Source organism: Grampus griseus (genome assembly GCF_964374135.1).
Source record: "Grampus griseus genome assembly, chromosome: 2".
Lineage (NCBI taxonomy): Eukaryota > Metazoa > Chordata > Mammalia > Artiodactyla > Delphinidae > Grampus > Grampus griseus.
Window position 1 is genome coordinate 45,229,553 of NC_139018.1, and position 14,929 is coordinate 45,244,481.

Sequence of the window (14,929 nt, forward strand, 5' to 3'; positions counted from 1 at the left end):
TGAAAGCAGTCACGGCCTGGGGTAGCCCAAATTCCCAGTCCAGTTACCAATGGCCATGAGCAGCTTCTTCAGTTTCTCTCTCTATACTTTAGAAATACTATTTGGTGCACGCGCTATATGGTGAAGGCACCACTTTAGATAATCCTCAAGGTATAAAAATGAATTTCGGGAATTCCCTGGTGGTGCGGAGGTTAGGACTTGGCACTTTCACTGCCAGGCCCGGGTTCGATCCCTGGTCGGGGAACTAAGATCCCACAAGCCATGCAGTGTGGCCAAAAAAATAAATAAATAATAAAGATGAACTTCACCCATTCATTCATTTAAGTATTTGAGCACAATTAAGTGTCAGGTACTTTCTCAGGGCTGGGGATAAAGCAAGGAACAAAAGAGATGGTTCCTGCCCTCCTGGAGCTTACTTTCTGGTAGGGAGGGGTATAGGGAATGACCAAGTATATACTGGAGGACTGTTAACGTTATAGACCAAGACAGGTAGGCAGATAGGGAGGCAGGGGGAATACTGAGTAGTCAAGACCCGATGAAAAAGGTGACATTTAAGCAGATTTCATGATGGTGAGCGAAGCAGCCAAGACTGACACCCAAGAGAAGAGAGCTGTAGCAGAAAGAACAGAAAGTGGAAAGGCCCCATGGTAGAAGCATGGCTGAAACAGCAAGGAGGCCACCATATGGTATAGCAGGTACTTTAATACTCAGTGGCATAAGACATTTGTCAATGGTTATTTAGCATCTGAGCACTCAGTGTTTTCAGCCAATTATTAAAAAAGAAAAAGAAAAAAAAGATAACATATGTTATCAACATGTTCAAACAACAAAAAAGGTAACATATGTAAACTGTGTAAAAGTGTCTGATAAGAAGGAAACAAAAAAGTTAATCATTACTTAAAATAATAATAGTAATAGTAAAAATAAAGTAAAGCTCTTCTACCTGAAGCAGGGGTGGTAGGTCTGAAACCCTAAATACTTGCCCCATCCTTTCTGTAACCCACACTACCTTCAGGACACAGTTTACCTTGCACAGAACCACAGAGAAGACCCAGAGCTCTAGTTAGAGAAGGTGTACAAGCAACAAACCTACCCTGTCTGAAGTTGCAATTAATGATTGTGCTCTAAATTATGTTGATCTAAGTGCTAATGAAATCTGTTAAAGCTCAACGAAAATCAAAACCAGTTTGAATAATAAGCATCCCTTTATTTGCTGACGTCATTACAAAAACCGATTACATTAGCAACAAAAAGTGTTTTCTTGAGTTGAAGTCAGAGGCAGTTGCTCCCCAAAATGTTAAGTAAAACAGTGTACAACATCTGTATTAAAATGTTAAATTTTACATTGTCTTTACCACTTTTGATCTTCTGAACAATTTTATTGAGCAAAATAAGATACAAGATTACATGTTTATTTTATTTTCAGGAATGTAAAGGTCTAATTATTCAAACAGTTTTTATTATAAAACTAAACTCTGAAGGTGTCTACAGAGTTGGCTTTTTTTCTCTCTCTTTAAATCAGTAGTCTAACAAGGATTAGAAAAGACAAAACTCTGTTCAGTGTTTCTGACAAAGTAGAAAGGGTGAAAACATAAATAAGGCTTTAATTTGGCAAAATATAATACAATGCCTTCTGTTATCCTTGAATGAACAGTTTCCCAATTACTTCACTCTGTAAAAGATCAGAAAGAAAGAAATTCATTTTAAAACAAAGAAACAAAAGGCAATCAGAAGACATCTGTCAAATACCAAAAGTACATATGCCATTTGATCTAGCATGGCCTTTTCAACTAAGATCAGAACAATTAATACTGATGGTAATCAAAAATAAGAGAAAAATCTCAGGATTCAGAAGGAGCTTCTGAAGGTGGATTTTTAAATATGTGAACCAAAATCTCAGACCAAACTGAGAATAATACAGGGATTTAAAAATCCTATTTAGAAAACATTTAAGAGAACAACATTGGGAATCCATTTGTATTACTGTTCTACTCAAGAGACTGTAAAGCTAATAAGGTGAGTGAGCAGCACTGGAAAGAAACTGAAATTTACAACTCTCCCCCGGTGAATAAATAATTGAAGCTTCAGACAGAGATTTTCTAAGGTCTTTTGAAGCTTTCCAAGTCAGATAAAATGACTAAAGAAATTAAACTTCAAAAGCCATTAAAGAGATTAAAAGGACTTAACCATACACAACATGTGAAGTCTGACTGGATCCTGGTTTGGAAAAAATAGCTAAAAAGATATTTCGGGTATAAGTGGGGACACAAATATGGGCTTTAAAATGGATGATATTAGAGCTACTGTTCTGGTCTTTTTGGATGTGACAGTGATACTATGGATTTGTAAGAGAATGTCTTTGTTCTTAAGAGATACATACTTAAGTGCTTAGGGGTAAAATGTCATATTATCTGAAAGTTACTTTCAAATGTGTTGACATCAACAAAATATGTATACACAAATAAAGAGATGAAGTAGCTGAAGGGTGTCAGTGTTATACACTATATATCCTTTCAACTTTTCATTAAGTGTGAAATTTTTCAAAATTAGAAAGTTGAGGGGAAAAGAAGCAATTAGAAAGTTAAAAAACAAAGTTATCACTGGCTATCATGTTCTCTAATTAAGACAAGATTAACAGCTAATCAGAAAGTCTACATAGCCCACTGGTACATTAAACTAAGAAGTGCTGTGTAAACACATTACACAAAATGAAAACCTGATCCATATGACAGTCAAGTGTAAAGTGTAGAAATAAAAGCTAGTTTTTGTCTGAAACATTAACTCTTACACTCCAATAGCACCAAAAAAGAACTTTTTCCTTTCAGAAACAAGAGAAAACTGTATCATGAAAGAATCTATTTGTTAAAGGGAGTAAGAAGGACACATATATACAAAACACATACACAAAATTTCACCTCAGTTTTTCCTGGATAACTTCAAGAGCCTCTCCAATTCAATACTGACAAACCAAATTACCAACTTTAGGAAAAAGCCAGAACTGAAGGAAGAAACTATAAGAAGCTGGCAATAAAGGATTAGACAGAATAAGGAGAAAGGAAAGCTGTGACAAGGATCAGAGCACATAGTGCTTGAATTAGGGAGAAGAAAAGTGCAGATTAAGAGCACAGGGCCTAGGCCCAGACCACCTTAATTTAAATCCCAGCTCACCCAGTTACTAGCTGTGTGACTTTGGGCAACTTACAGAACTTCTTTGGGTCTGCTGTAAAATGGGAATAAAAAAATAAGTAATAATATTAATCATCATCATCATCACCATCATCCCTATCTATCTACTGCATTGGGTTGTTGTGAAAATTTAAATGAATGACCATGTGTTAGAAGCATGTTCGTTCTTAGAGGCACATTCATGAAGTGTCAGCTGTTAAAATCATCAGCCTCCTTCCACATGATTCCACTAACAGGTTCCAAGGTAAAAGATCCTGGGTGTTATAGTCTGAATGTTTGTGTCTCCCCCATCCCCCGAAATTCCTATGTTGAGATTCTAACTCCCATGTAATGGTATTTGGAAGTGGGGTCTTTAGGAGATTCCACTGTCATGAATGGGATTAGTGCCCTTTTAAAAAGGACCCCAGAGAGCTCCCTTGCCCCTTTTGCCATGTGAGGACACAGAAAGAAAATGGCCATCTTTAAACCAGGAAGTGGGTCTCACTTGACAGAACCTACCGGTGCCTTGATCTTAGACTCCCCAGCCTCCAGAAATGTGAAAAATAAATGTCTGCTGCTTAAGCCACCCAATGTATGGGTTTTTTTTTATAGCAGCCCAAACAGACTAAGACATGGGGTGATAAAGTTTTCTGATATAGTCGGACATACACTTGGAACACTTAGAAGCCAGGCAGATATGAAACTCAAGAAAAAGTAGGTATCTGGAAACAAAAAAGTATACTACAAAATACTACTGTTAACAATCCAAAGCTACAAAAACAATTACCTTAATTAAAAGGGGGACAGGCGGATGACAGCCTTCTGTTTGGGGAGGTGGCAGGGGTGGGGAGAGAAGGATAGCAGATGAGCAGGAAGACTTCCAGAAGAAAAGAAGGGTTAATGTTTTACAAATTAAGGGCGCAAGACAAATGCCCCTACAACTCAAAGAAAGGCTAAGTTCTGTGTATTAGGATTTCGAAAACTAAATTACTATACATCATCTCTCTCATTTTTGTCTTTTAAAAATAGCTTTTCTCTTACTGAAAATGTACAGCATTATCTTAAACAATTCATATGTACTTGTAGTATATACTAAAAAGAAGTAAGATTCCTGGTAGGAAGGTAAATTGGTGCAGCCACTATGGAAAACAGTATGGAGGTTCTTCAAAAACCTAAAAATAGAGTTACCATATGCCAATCCCACTCCTGGTCATACAGCTGAAGAAAACTCTAATTAAAAATACATGCACCCCAATGTTCACAGAGGCACTATTTACAAGAGCCAAGACATGGAAGCAACCTAAGTGTCCATCAACAAGAAGACGTAGTATATACATACAATGGAATATTACTTGGCCATAAAATAGAATGAAATAATGCCATTTGCAGCAACATGGATGCAACTAGAGATTATCATACTAAGTGAAGTAAGTCAGAAAGAGAAAGACAAATACCATATGATATCACTTATATGTGGAATCTAAAATATAACACAAATGAACTTATTTACAAAGCAGAAACAGACTCACAGACATAGAAAATAAACATGGTTATCAAAGGGGAAAGGGGGCTGGGGGAGGGATAAACTGGGAGTTTGAGATTAGCAGATACAAACTACTATATATAAAACAAGATAAACAACAAGGTTCTACTGTATAGCACAGGGAACCTTATTCAATAAGGTTCAATATTCAACATATTGAATATTCAATATCTTGTAATAAACTATATGGAAAAGAATATGAAAAAGAATATATATATATGTATATATATAACTAAATCACTTTGCTGTACACCAGAAACTAAAACAACATTGTAAATTAACTATGCTTTAATTAAAAAAAAAAAAAAAACAGTAATAACATATACCTAAATAAAGCAGGGAAGAAAAAAAGATTCTTGACATCAGACATTAACCTATAAATTCTGATGATTAAGAAATCTGTATTTCCAATTTAATTATCTGGTAGTAATTTTAAAAGAGTTGACAAGAGGGAGAATACACTGAGCAAAAATGATGGCTGAAGTTAAAAACTCGAGGGTAACACAAACATTTAAAGGGCATAAAGAAGAGCTGTGGGAACCAAGAGATCCCTAAGGAGGGGTTATCACTGTCAGTGCTGGCTAGAACCTATGCAAGGAGAGAGTTCTCAAGTGCTGGTGGACCTCTAGCTTCATACAATCCATCTATCTTTCATGATACACTGCTGACCACTCAACCGCCCTTTCACTTGCCAAATTTGAAATTAAGTTCATCAGCTAACAAAAGAATGCTGAGTTACCTATCACTTAGGTGAGCTGTCTGCTAAACAACAGTTCAGCTGTGTTGCCAGGGTATATGTATTTCTTTTAACAAATTACACACTACATTTTTATAAATTAGGAAGAAAAAAGTCTGGAAAAATAAAAGTGTTACTACCAATGATCAGTGTAAGTCTCAAATTTAATATGATTAAGGCAAATGTGGAAACAGGCAAGCAAAAATGGTTCAGACCACATGTTTGAGAAGAAAAAGAAAATACTGAAGAACACTTTTGAGATGCTGGAGAGATACTACTGACAAGGTCTAAAGGCAAAGGGTAACAGGCCATCTTATAATTTTTTAGGTTCTCAGAAGCGAAACCCTTCCCTTAGAAAACAGAGGCCTAAGGACTGACCTCACCGTATTTAGAATAATTCACAACTATTTTCAGTATCTTATATGCAAAAGATGATCCTGTATTAGCTCTAGCAATTAGGAAATCATTAATGAATTACCTCAGCAAAAACGGTTTCAACGGAATGGCAGAAAGAGAAGCCATTCTAGAGGAGATGGAGTAGTTAGTAGCATGAGACTGTGAGAATAGTTTCTTCTTTTAAGAATCTTTGTTAAACAGTGAAGTAAAAAAATTAGGGTGGTAATCTAAAGAAAGTGCAAAGTTAAAATAATATATTTGAGCATTTTTCAAGACTGAACAGAAGCAGTGAGTGGAGAGGACTGAAGATGTAGACTTCAGGACTGAAGCAGGACTGAAGATGTGGGAAGGAAAGTTGCCCTGGGAAGCAGGAAACGAGGTTATTTTCTAGTTTGGGGAAGAGTGGTCAGGTGGCAGAAATTTAACTCTAGGCAACTGAGAGGTCAGCTTACCAAGGATAAAAGATTAAGGTATAATTCTTTTTGCTGACAGGTTATAAGAATGAGTTGGGTTTATTTGAAAAGTCTTCTTAGAGGTAACTCACCTGAAATAGCATTTTAAAGGAGAGTGTATGCTAAGACAGGCCAGAGGACAATCATTCTACAAAAGTGAGACAGAATGCCCCTGTGACCAAGATGGAGGTCCATACCAACTTTTCCAGAGCACCTAACCTATCCTGAGGCCTTTGTATAACCTAAGAGTCTTAAGTTTGGGTTCTGAAAGGGACAATTAAGTGATGAGTTGCCCCCTGGCATTGCACAGGCCACCCTACTCATGTCCAGGACACCACGATTATTATAGAACAAACAGCTTCAAAAGAAGAATATCTGAAGTATTCAGTGCGTATCAGAACACCCTAATTACCCAAGGCATTGTGACTTAAGTCATTCTTGAAACAGGTAAAATCCAGGAATCAAATCAATCAACATGCATTTCCAGGTAATACGGTCAATAAAATTTTATAGCTTGGTTTGTTTATCTTAAGACTCTCACTTCAGGAGTTAAAAAATGGATTTCTTTGATTACCCACAGCAAACTTAAATAAAATCCAGCTTCCAATGTAAAGAAACTGTGACGACTTGATTTTCAGTTCAGCATCTTACCTCAGTAAAAACATTATAGTCACTTTATTTTACCAAGTCATTAAAAAAAAAAAGAAATCACACAGATATTTTGCCAGAACTAAGATCAGGATAAACTAAAGAAACAGTTGCAGACATTATGGCAATGAACAAAACCTAGGTAAACAAGTTATGAGTCTGTTCTGTAAAAAGGTCAAAAGAGGCAAAGAAAAAGGGTTTTTACATGAAAACACTAATTGGAAAAGATATGTTCACTGCAGCATTATTCACAATAGTCAAGATATGGAAACAACCTAAGTGTCCACCAATGAATGAATGGATAGAGAAGATGTGGATGTGGTATGTATGTGTACATACACACACACACACACACACACACACACACACACACACACACACACACACAGAGTGAACTACTTGGCCATAAAAAAGAAGGAAATCCTGCCATTTGCAACAACATGGTTAGAACTTGGAGGTATTATGCTAAGTAAAATAAGTCAGATGGAGAAAGACAATATGATTTCACTCATATGTGGAATCTAAAATAAAACAAACAGACAAAACAAAAACAAACTCATAAAAGAGAATAGCTTAGTAGTTACCAGAGGGGAAGGGAGTTGGAGGGTGGACAAAATGGGAAAAGGAAGTCAACTGTATGGTTATAGATGGTAACTAGTCTTGTGGTGGTGATCACCTTGCAGTGTACACATGTATAATGCTATACTCATGAAACTTACATATTAAAAAAAAAAAAAAAAAAGATAAGGTATGTTTTTTTCTCCTCCAAGCTACAAGACCAAAAAATATGTACAAGATGGAAATAAAACTCCAAGAAAGCTATAAAGCTGTCATTTGGAGGTTCTGAGAGAGATAAAGAGGGAATATTTCCACTAGGGTAACAAGAGTTCCTATATTTAAAGTAAATACACACTGTACATACATTCACACACACAGTATGTCAATTATCTATAGACAAACAGTAATACTTCAGTTATTCTTACCTAATACCTGATAGTGTTCTTTCTCCTTTGTGAGCTGTTTGTTTACTGCCTGAAGTAACTGCTGTAACTGTGTTACAGTCTGATTTAGACTTACAGACATTGTCTCCTTCTCAGAAGACTCCTAAAAAGAAGACAGAAGAGATGAAAAACGCTGAGCACAAGAAAAAGGCATTTGCAACCAAAACCAAAAATAGTTTATTGCTGTTTTAAACACAAACAAAAAAATCTGAAAGATGATATGAAAACTGACAATAAAAACCACATAGCGCAATAGGGTTTGCTACCTAGCATGCAAATTAGTTTACATCAAAGAAAGTTATGTTATAAATGTTGTCACTAGGTTACAAAGGGAAAAATCTAGAATCGATGAATATCAGATATAAATCCATTTCTCCTTTCAGAAAAAAAATTGCAAGGAACCAAAGGAGAGTACATTCATAACAACAGAAAAATAACAGTTAACATATATTGAGCTCTTACTAAACTTGAAGCACTGTTTTAAGTGTTACCCACTATTCTAAGTGTTTTATATAGTAATTCATTTATTCCCTTCAACAATCCTACAAGATAGGTACTAATATCATTGCCTTTTACAGATGGAGCAACTAAAGCACAGAGAGGATAAAAAGTTTCCCCTAAGTCAGTCACACGGCTACTGAATAGAACCAGGATTCAACACAAGCAGCAGAGTCTACATTCTTAAGCAGTACACCATAATACCTTCCACCACAAACCTAAACATTAACATAATAATGTCTCACCAAGCTAAAGTGAAAACAAACATTAATAAGAACACTGCATTTCAGATAAGATACCTCAAAGAAAAAATAACCTTGAGTTAAGAATGCAACATAATTGATAGAAGCACATTAAAAAGGCATTTTTTTTAGGTAGAAATGGATCCTGTACATTTTTTATTCTTCACATAATTTACAAGGTAATCAGCGCAGAGATTTGGAGCTAAAGAAAATGCATACCGTTTCTGGGGAAACATCACTATTCTCAATAACAGTAGTGTCTCCAGCAGCTTTTACTATTTTTGACTGGATAAGATCCAGTGACTGTTGAGCCTGTGAGGAAAGCAATATGGAGTCTCTGAATAATACAACTGATAAATAAATATATACAAGAAAAAAAATGAGTGATTTTCTTACACTCATTATATTTTGTACAAAACTAAAGCTCTTCTCAAAATACAATGTAAAGCCAACCTGTTCCGTTTTTTCCCCCAAATCAAATAGCTTTCTCCCCCACCAGATTATAAAAACACATGCTCACCATTTTAAAAAGTTCAAACAATGCAGAAAATGTATAAAGAAATAAAAAGCAGAAATAAGCACAGTGATATTTAGGTTAACATTAGTCTAGATCAGAGGTCAGCCAAATCTAGCCACACACAGCCTGTTTTTGTAGAGCTCACAAGCTAAGATTGGTTTTTACATTTTTAAAGAGTCGTGCTAGACAAAAAAACAAAGAGTATATGAAAGAAACTATAGGTGGCCCACAAATCCTAAAACAGTTTGTGAGTTTGCTGACTCCTAGTCTAGATCCCTCTTTAGTGCATATATGTCCTAACAGAAAATTGGTAGAAAATGTTCTATAAATGGGCTTTTAACATACATGCTGTTTGACGAAGCATTTTCTTTTTACATGTCAATAAATATTTATGTGCATTTCCAATTCAGAGTTGCACAGTATTTCTATTACATAGATATGGTACAGTTCACTTTCAACTACTGTTGCCATTTTATGCCAAATAACACGGCATATCCATATCTTTGAGCACCTGTTTAATATCCTTAAAGTACCTCTTGAGAAAATAAACTGCTAGGCTAAAACTGCAAGTTTTATATTTTGTCCAGTGATCAAACATTCACATTATCAAAATATAAATCAGATTGCTCAATCCTGACAATGTATCATATATCTAAGTCAGAGTTCTGAAACGATTTTTTAATAATTCACATTCTTAATTTATCTTCATTCACAAAATAGCCCTTGTAAATGCCATTTTATAGAAGATAAACTTGAGACTTGCAAAGAGCAAATAATTGCCCCATGGTCACACAGCTCAGAAGTGGCAGCAGTAGGATTCAAATCTAATGAAACTTCTTAAGTTCACATTTTATCTACTGGTGACAACATCAAAGTAATCTGAAGCAACTCTAGATTCCTAGACTTTTGCATAACAATTATGATATAATCATACAGAACCAACAAATATTTCTTTCAACCTTTAAAAGAGTGGCAAATTTAATTGTTTTGCTAATGACTAGATCTGCTATAAACAATCTTAGCTCTAAAGCAGCTCTGATAAAAGCATTTATGAATTACACTATTAAAAATCTCAAAACAGGGGCTTCCCTGGTGGCGCAGTGTTTGGGAGTCCGCCTGTCGATGCAGGGGACACAGGTTCGTGCCCCGGTCCAGGAAGACCCCACATGCCGCGGAGTGGCTGGGCCCGTGAGCCATGGCTGCTGAGCCTGCGCGTCCGGAGCCTGTGCTCCGCAACGGGAGAGGCCACAACAGTGAGAGGCCCGCGTACCACAAAAAAAAAAAAAAACTCAAAACAGAATTACAAATAACTTGTCAACCTAACGCAAAGAATAAAAAATGTAATCCTAAAAATCACCCATCTACATGTGAGATTAAGAAAAACATATTTCTACAAAGAAATAAAGGGACGAATTTCTGAAACATCAGAGGTCTATATATACTTCTTTCACATTCATGAAGATCAAAAGAAACATACTTTGTAAATGACTATATAAGCAAATCCCAATAAAAAATATATAGATGTAACCAATTTTAAGAGTCACATCAACTGAATTCAAAATTTAATCTACACTTTACAAAGCAATTAATTATATAAATATGATGAAATGAAGAAGCGAATTAAGAATGGAAAAACAAGCCAAGAAGTCTAGTTCCAATTATGTAACTGTATAACAAACAGCTTAAATTTATAAACAAATTAATGTAATGATGTAAAAGAATGAATCCAGGGTTAGCAGTATGTCTGCTTAAGATTCAAGGTACAACATAATATGATGATATGGCATCTTCAGGACAAGCAGTGTCTTACCTTATGCAAGTCACCAGCTACCTTCTGTCTTTCACTTTGTTCAGTTCTAAGTTTTGCAAGTGTTTCATTTAACTGCTTCTTTAACTGTAAAAATACAGGAACACCACAATTAATTCACATCCTTCTTTGATTCCTTCTTTGATTATGCTGAGACCTCTAGGACTGAAGAATGAATGAGAAAGAATGGGCTCGCTAACAGTTATTATGCACAGTGGATTAGCCAATATGCTGCACCAGATGTACAGAAAAGCTAAGAAGTGGAGGTTCCAATCTGTAAAGCTAAACATAAGAAAAGCTACAAAACCAACTAGAGTTGAGAGTAGAAAACTGCAAATGTAAAAACAAAACCATCAAATTCCAGTAGATTATTTTTTTTAAGTATTACTATTCACTATTCATAGGGCAGTTCATTCACATTTATTTCAAATTAAAAGGCAAGTCATAAGAAATTTTACTAGTTTTTAAATGTTTAAAGGCTTTCTTAACCTATATAGTTCAGTTAAGAAGAATCAATTGTGTAATATTTTTAATAAAAACATTGAACAGAAGATTACAAATCCAGTAAAATGAAATCTTCAAAAATTTAAATGTCACTCATCCTTTAAGATGTCACTAGAAAGATAAGTGCAAGACCACACTGGCCTAACTATACCAACAAGGCATGTCTTAATATATACATCTCAACCAACTTGTTGAAACAGTTATAAAGCTCTATTAAACTCTAGAGCTAATACATAGTAACTGTTCTCTTAGTAACTATTCTGATTACATAAGAATGAGGGAAATGGACTCACTGACAAAAGATAACTTTTTCTTATTAAACTCATCAAGTTAATTATGTCTCTCACCCACAGGCACAGCATTCCAAACAGTTCTGGAAACCCAAAAGGGGGAAATATAAGACACTGACATTTCGAACATGTAGAGAGAATTAGTGCAGGACATTCCATTTGGAAATTTTATTTTGGGAAACTCTATCCCAAATGCTTCAGTTCTTGCTCCTTTACTTAACTCTGATTTCACACATCAGAGAGGTTATTCCTTTGGCCCAGGAACACACAATGTATAAGCAAACAAAATTATTTTAATATATCTTAAAATGTGGCAACAGTTACCCTGAGCAAAAAGCAAACAGGAAGATTAAAATGAAGACTGCAAACTCAAGGCAAAAAAATTTTAAATATCACTCAAAATGACCTCTTGACAGAAGTAAAGGGTCAAAATGTACAAAGAGAGCATCAGACTGAATGGAGACTCAACCATAATCCTGTGGGTTTGATGCTGCACTGGAGTCAGCCACAAAGCATCAAAGTTAAAAGTAAAATCTCCAACAACTGTAGGTGGAAGTGGGTTTTTAAAAAACACATTACAGGGGCTTCCCTGGTGGCGCAGTGGTTCAGAGTCCGCCTGCCAATGCAGGGGACACGGGTTCATGCCCCGGCCCGGGAGGATCCCACATGCCGCGGAGTGGCTGGGCCCGTGAGCCATGGCCGCTTAGCCTGCGCATCCGGAGCCTGTGCTCCGCAACGGGAGAGGCCACAACAGTGAGAGGCCCACGTACCACAAAAAAAAAAAAAAAAAAAACACATTACAGGATAAGCATATCACTTAAAGCTGTTGCATATCACAGTACCAATCTGTGCAATGTATAGCAAACGTATGCATAAAACCTTAATTGAATCATTCCCACACTGCAGTGGGAATGATTCAATTAAGGTAAAATAAAGGTAAATTTTATTTCAAAAATAGAAAGGGGCGTGTGTGTGTGTGTGTGTGTGTGTCGGGGTGCGGACTGTGTACATTTCATAGAGAGCTCTACTCTGAAAATTGATTCCCATAAATCACTGCTGTAACACTGCTTAACATGAATGAGTTAAGAAATTTTCTTTGGTACATACAGCAGTGCTAAAAAGAAAATCCCAAACTTGGCAGCGTTAACTTATAGTAAGGAGAAAACTGTCTTACTGCAATTGTACTAGAGTTCATTCAAGTACTTTTTTTTTTTTTTTGCGGTATGCGGGCCTCTCACTGTTGTGGCCTCTCCCGTTGCGGAGCACAGGTTCCGGACACGCAGGCTCAGCGGCCATGGCTCACGGGCCTAGCCGCTCCGCGGCATGTGGGATCTTCCCGGACTGGGGCACGAACCCATGTCCCCTGCATCAGCAGGCGGACTCTCAACCACTGCACCACCAGGGAAGCCCCATTCAAGTACTTTTTAAAAATCTAATCATATTCTTAAGTTTTAAAAGTCACAGATAGACATAATGATTACTGTTTCAAACATACAATAAGATAGTCATGTTTATTTAAAAAACAAGCCTGCCTCAGTGTAAATTTTCAGAAAATTTAAGAATGGGAATACAGGTACTCTGTCTTTATACAACACTTAACTAACTTTGAGTCTGTAGTTTTCGGATTATTATGCTCTGAATGATAAGACGATGATAAAGAATTCCACAAGCTTTTTGTTATCTATAATGTGTAGAAAGGCCAGTTAAAATAAGAAGCTACATTGGATCGTTGCCCTTGAATGAAGAATATGTATCTTCCACCTTCAATAATCTCCTTCCAGGTTAGAAAATAAGAGGCTCAGTTAACTATGGTAACTCTCAGAAGAGAATCTTTGCAACTCAGCCAGTCTTTGTCTGTTTGTTTCATTTCTTTATTCACTGAAAATAATGCTGTTGAAGAAATTTGGTTTTATAAAACACAGAAAATTCTGAAAAAGAGTTGCAAGCCAAACATGCCATTGTTAGGAGCTAAGAAAAGAAGGATCATCTTAGGAATCAAGAAAAGACAGACCATCTTGAGTCATCAGAATATGAAGATTATCTTAAACTTATAAAAATGCCAAGCTAAAGGTGTTAGCAAGGAGAAGAAGTCTGGATGGTTTCTCCACATGTCAACACAAGTGTTTTCAGAGCCTACTTGATACCCCGTGGAGAACAAGCTTCTTACCAAATTTAGCTCTTCATTCTGTCTTACTGCTTCAGAATATGAATCATCAAGTTTTTTCTGCAATTCAGTCAACAGATCTTTCAGCTGCAATGAAGTTTAGAGTTTAAGATTGATTTCCTTATGATATCCCATGTTTGTATGCTACTTGGAAGCTCTGCCAGAAACAACTTACACTGAAATATTTTATCACTGTTATAAATTTAACTTAAATTGAGAAGGTTGAAAAAAATTCTATCATAAGTACCTCTCTGACTTCCGTAACATAGGTAGATCGTTCCATTTCTGCCTTCTCTAGCTCCATTTCCAAATGCTCTTGTTCTCTTCTCAGCTAGCAGTGCAACAAAGAAGGAAAAGTTAAGAGCCATATTTAAGAGGCTTCCCTACAATGAAAAGTTATGACACTTATGAATATAAAACTATACCATCTGAAACACTACTCAAGATATTCTTAAAGGCGTAACAACCACATCATAAGACAAAAGAAATCTTAAAACACAGCTTGTAAGACAATCCTTAATGCTAAAAAATGAGTCCATAGGTTACAAGTCAAATGGTGAGATAACATACATTTTCAATATCTTTATTTTCTCTTCTTAATCGCTCTAGCTCTTGCTCCGAAGATGTGAATGACAATTGCATCTGAAATGTGAAATAATTACATGACCAAGTTAAACCACCAAGGATACAGAGGCTTTTCTATCTTGTAGAATTTTAATCAATTAGACACTTAGAGGTTTTTTTTATGTATCTCACTTAAAGCCATAACTGAATTTTAAAAGATCTTAAAAATTAGAGTGTCACATTTAACTTGATTTAAACTGTGGTCAAAACCTACCCCATTTGCATGGTATTATATTAGGTCCAGTTAATTGTTAATTAACTGTAATTAACAATAATCAGCTGTACTTAATCCCCAAATGCATTAATATAGAATACCATCAGCAACCACAGATTCTGCATAGG

The 14,929-nt window shown here is 35.9% G+C and overlaps 1 protein-coding gene across 5 annotated transcripts in view; it reads right to left on the minus strand.

The window, feature by feature from the left end:
- Positions 1–1,186: 1,186 nt before the first annotated feature.
- KTN1 (kinectin 1) overlaps positions 1,187–14,929 on the minus strand; it is a 118,618-nt gene continuing 104,875 nt past the window's right edge. For 3 of the 5 annotated variants that reach the window (XM_082647630.1, XM_082647627.1, XM_082647628.1), the window contains 7 exons: positions 14,534–14,605; positions 14,211–14,294; positions 13,967–14,050; positions 11,009–11,092; positions 8,901–8,993; positions 7,924–8,044; positions 1,187–1,672 (listed from right to left, as the gene is read on the minus strand). In XM_082647630.1, the coding sequence (XP_082503756.1) occupies positions 1,668–1,672; positions 7,924–8,044; positions 8,901–8,993; positions 11,009–11,092; positions 13,967–14,050; positions 14,211–14,294; positions 14,534–14,605 (543 nt within the window). In that variant the 3' untranslated portion in view covers positions 1,187–1,667. The remainder of the gene's footprint in view (positions 1,673–7,923; positions 8,045–8,900; positions 8,994–11,008; positions 11,093–13,966; positions 14,051–14,210; positions 14,295–14,533; positions 14,606–14,929) is intronic. The other 2 variants (XM_082647631.1, XM_082647629.1) reach the window with 1 other exon arrangement.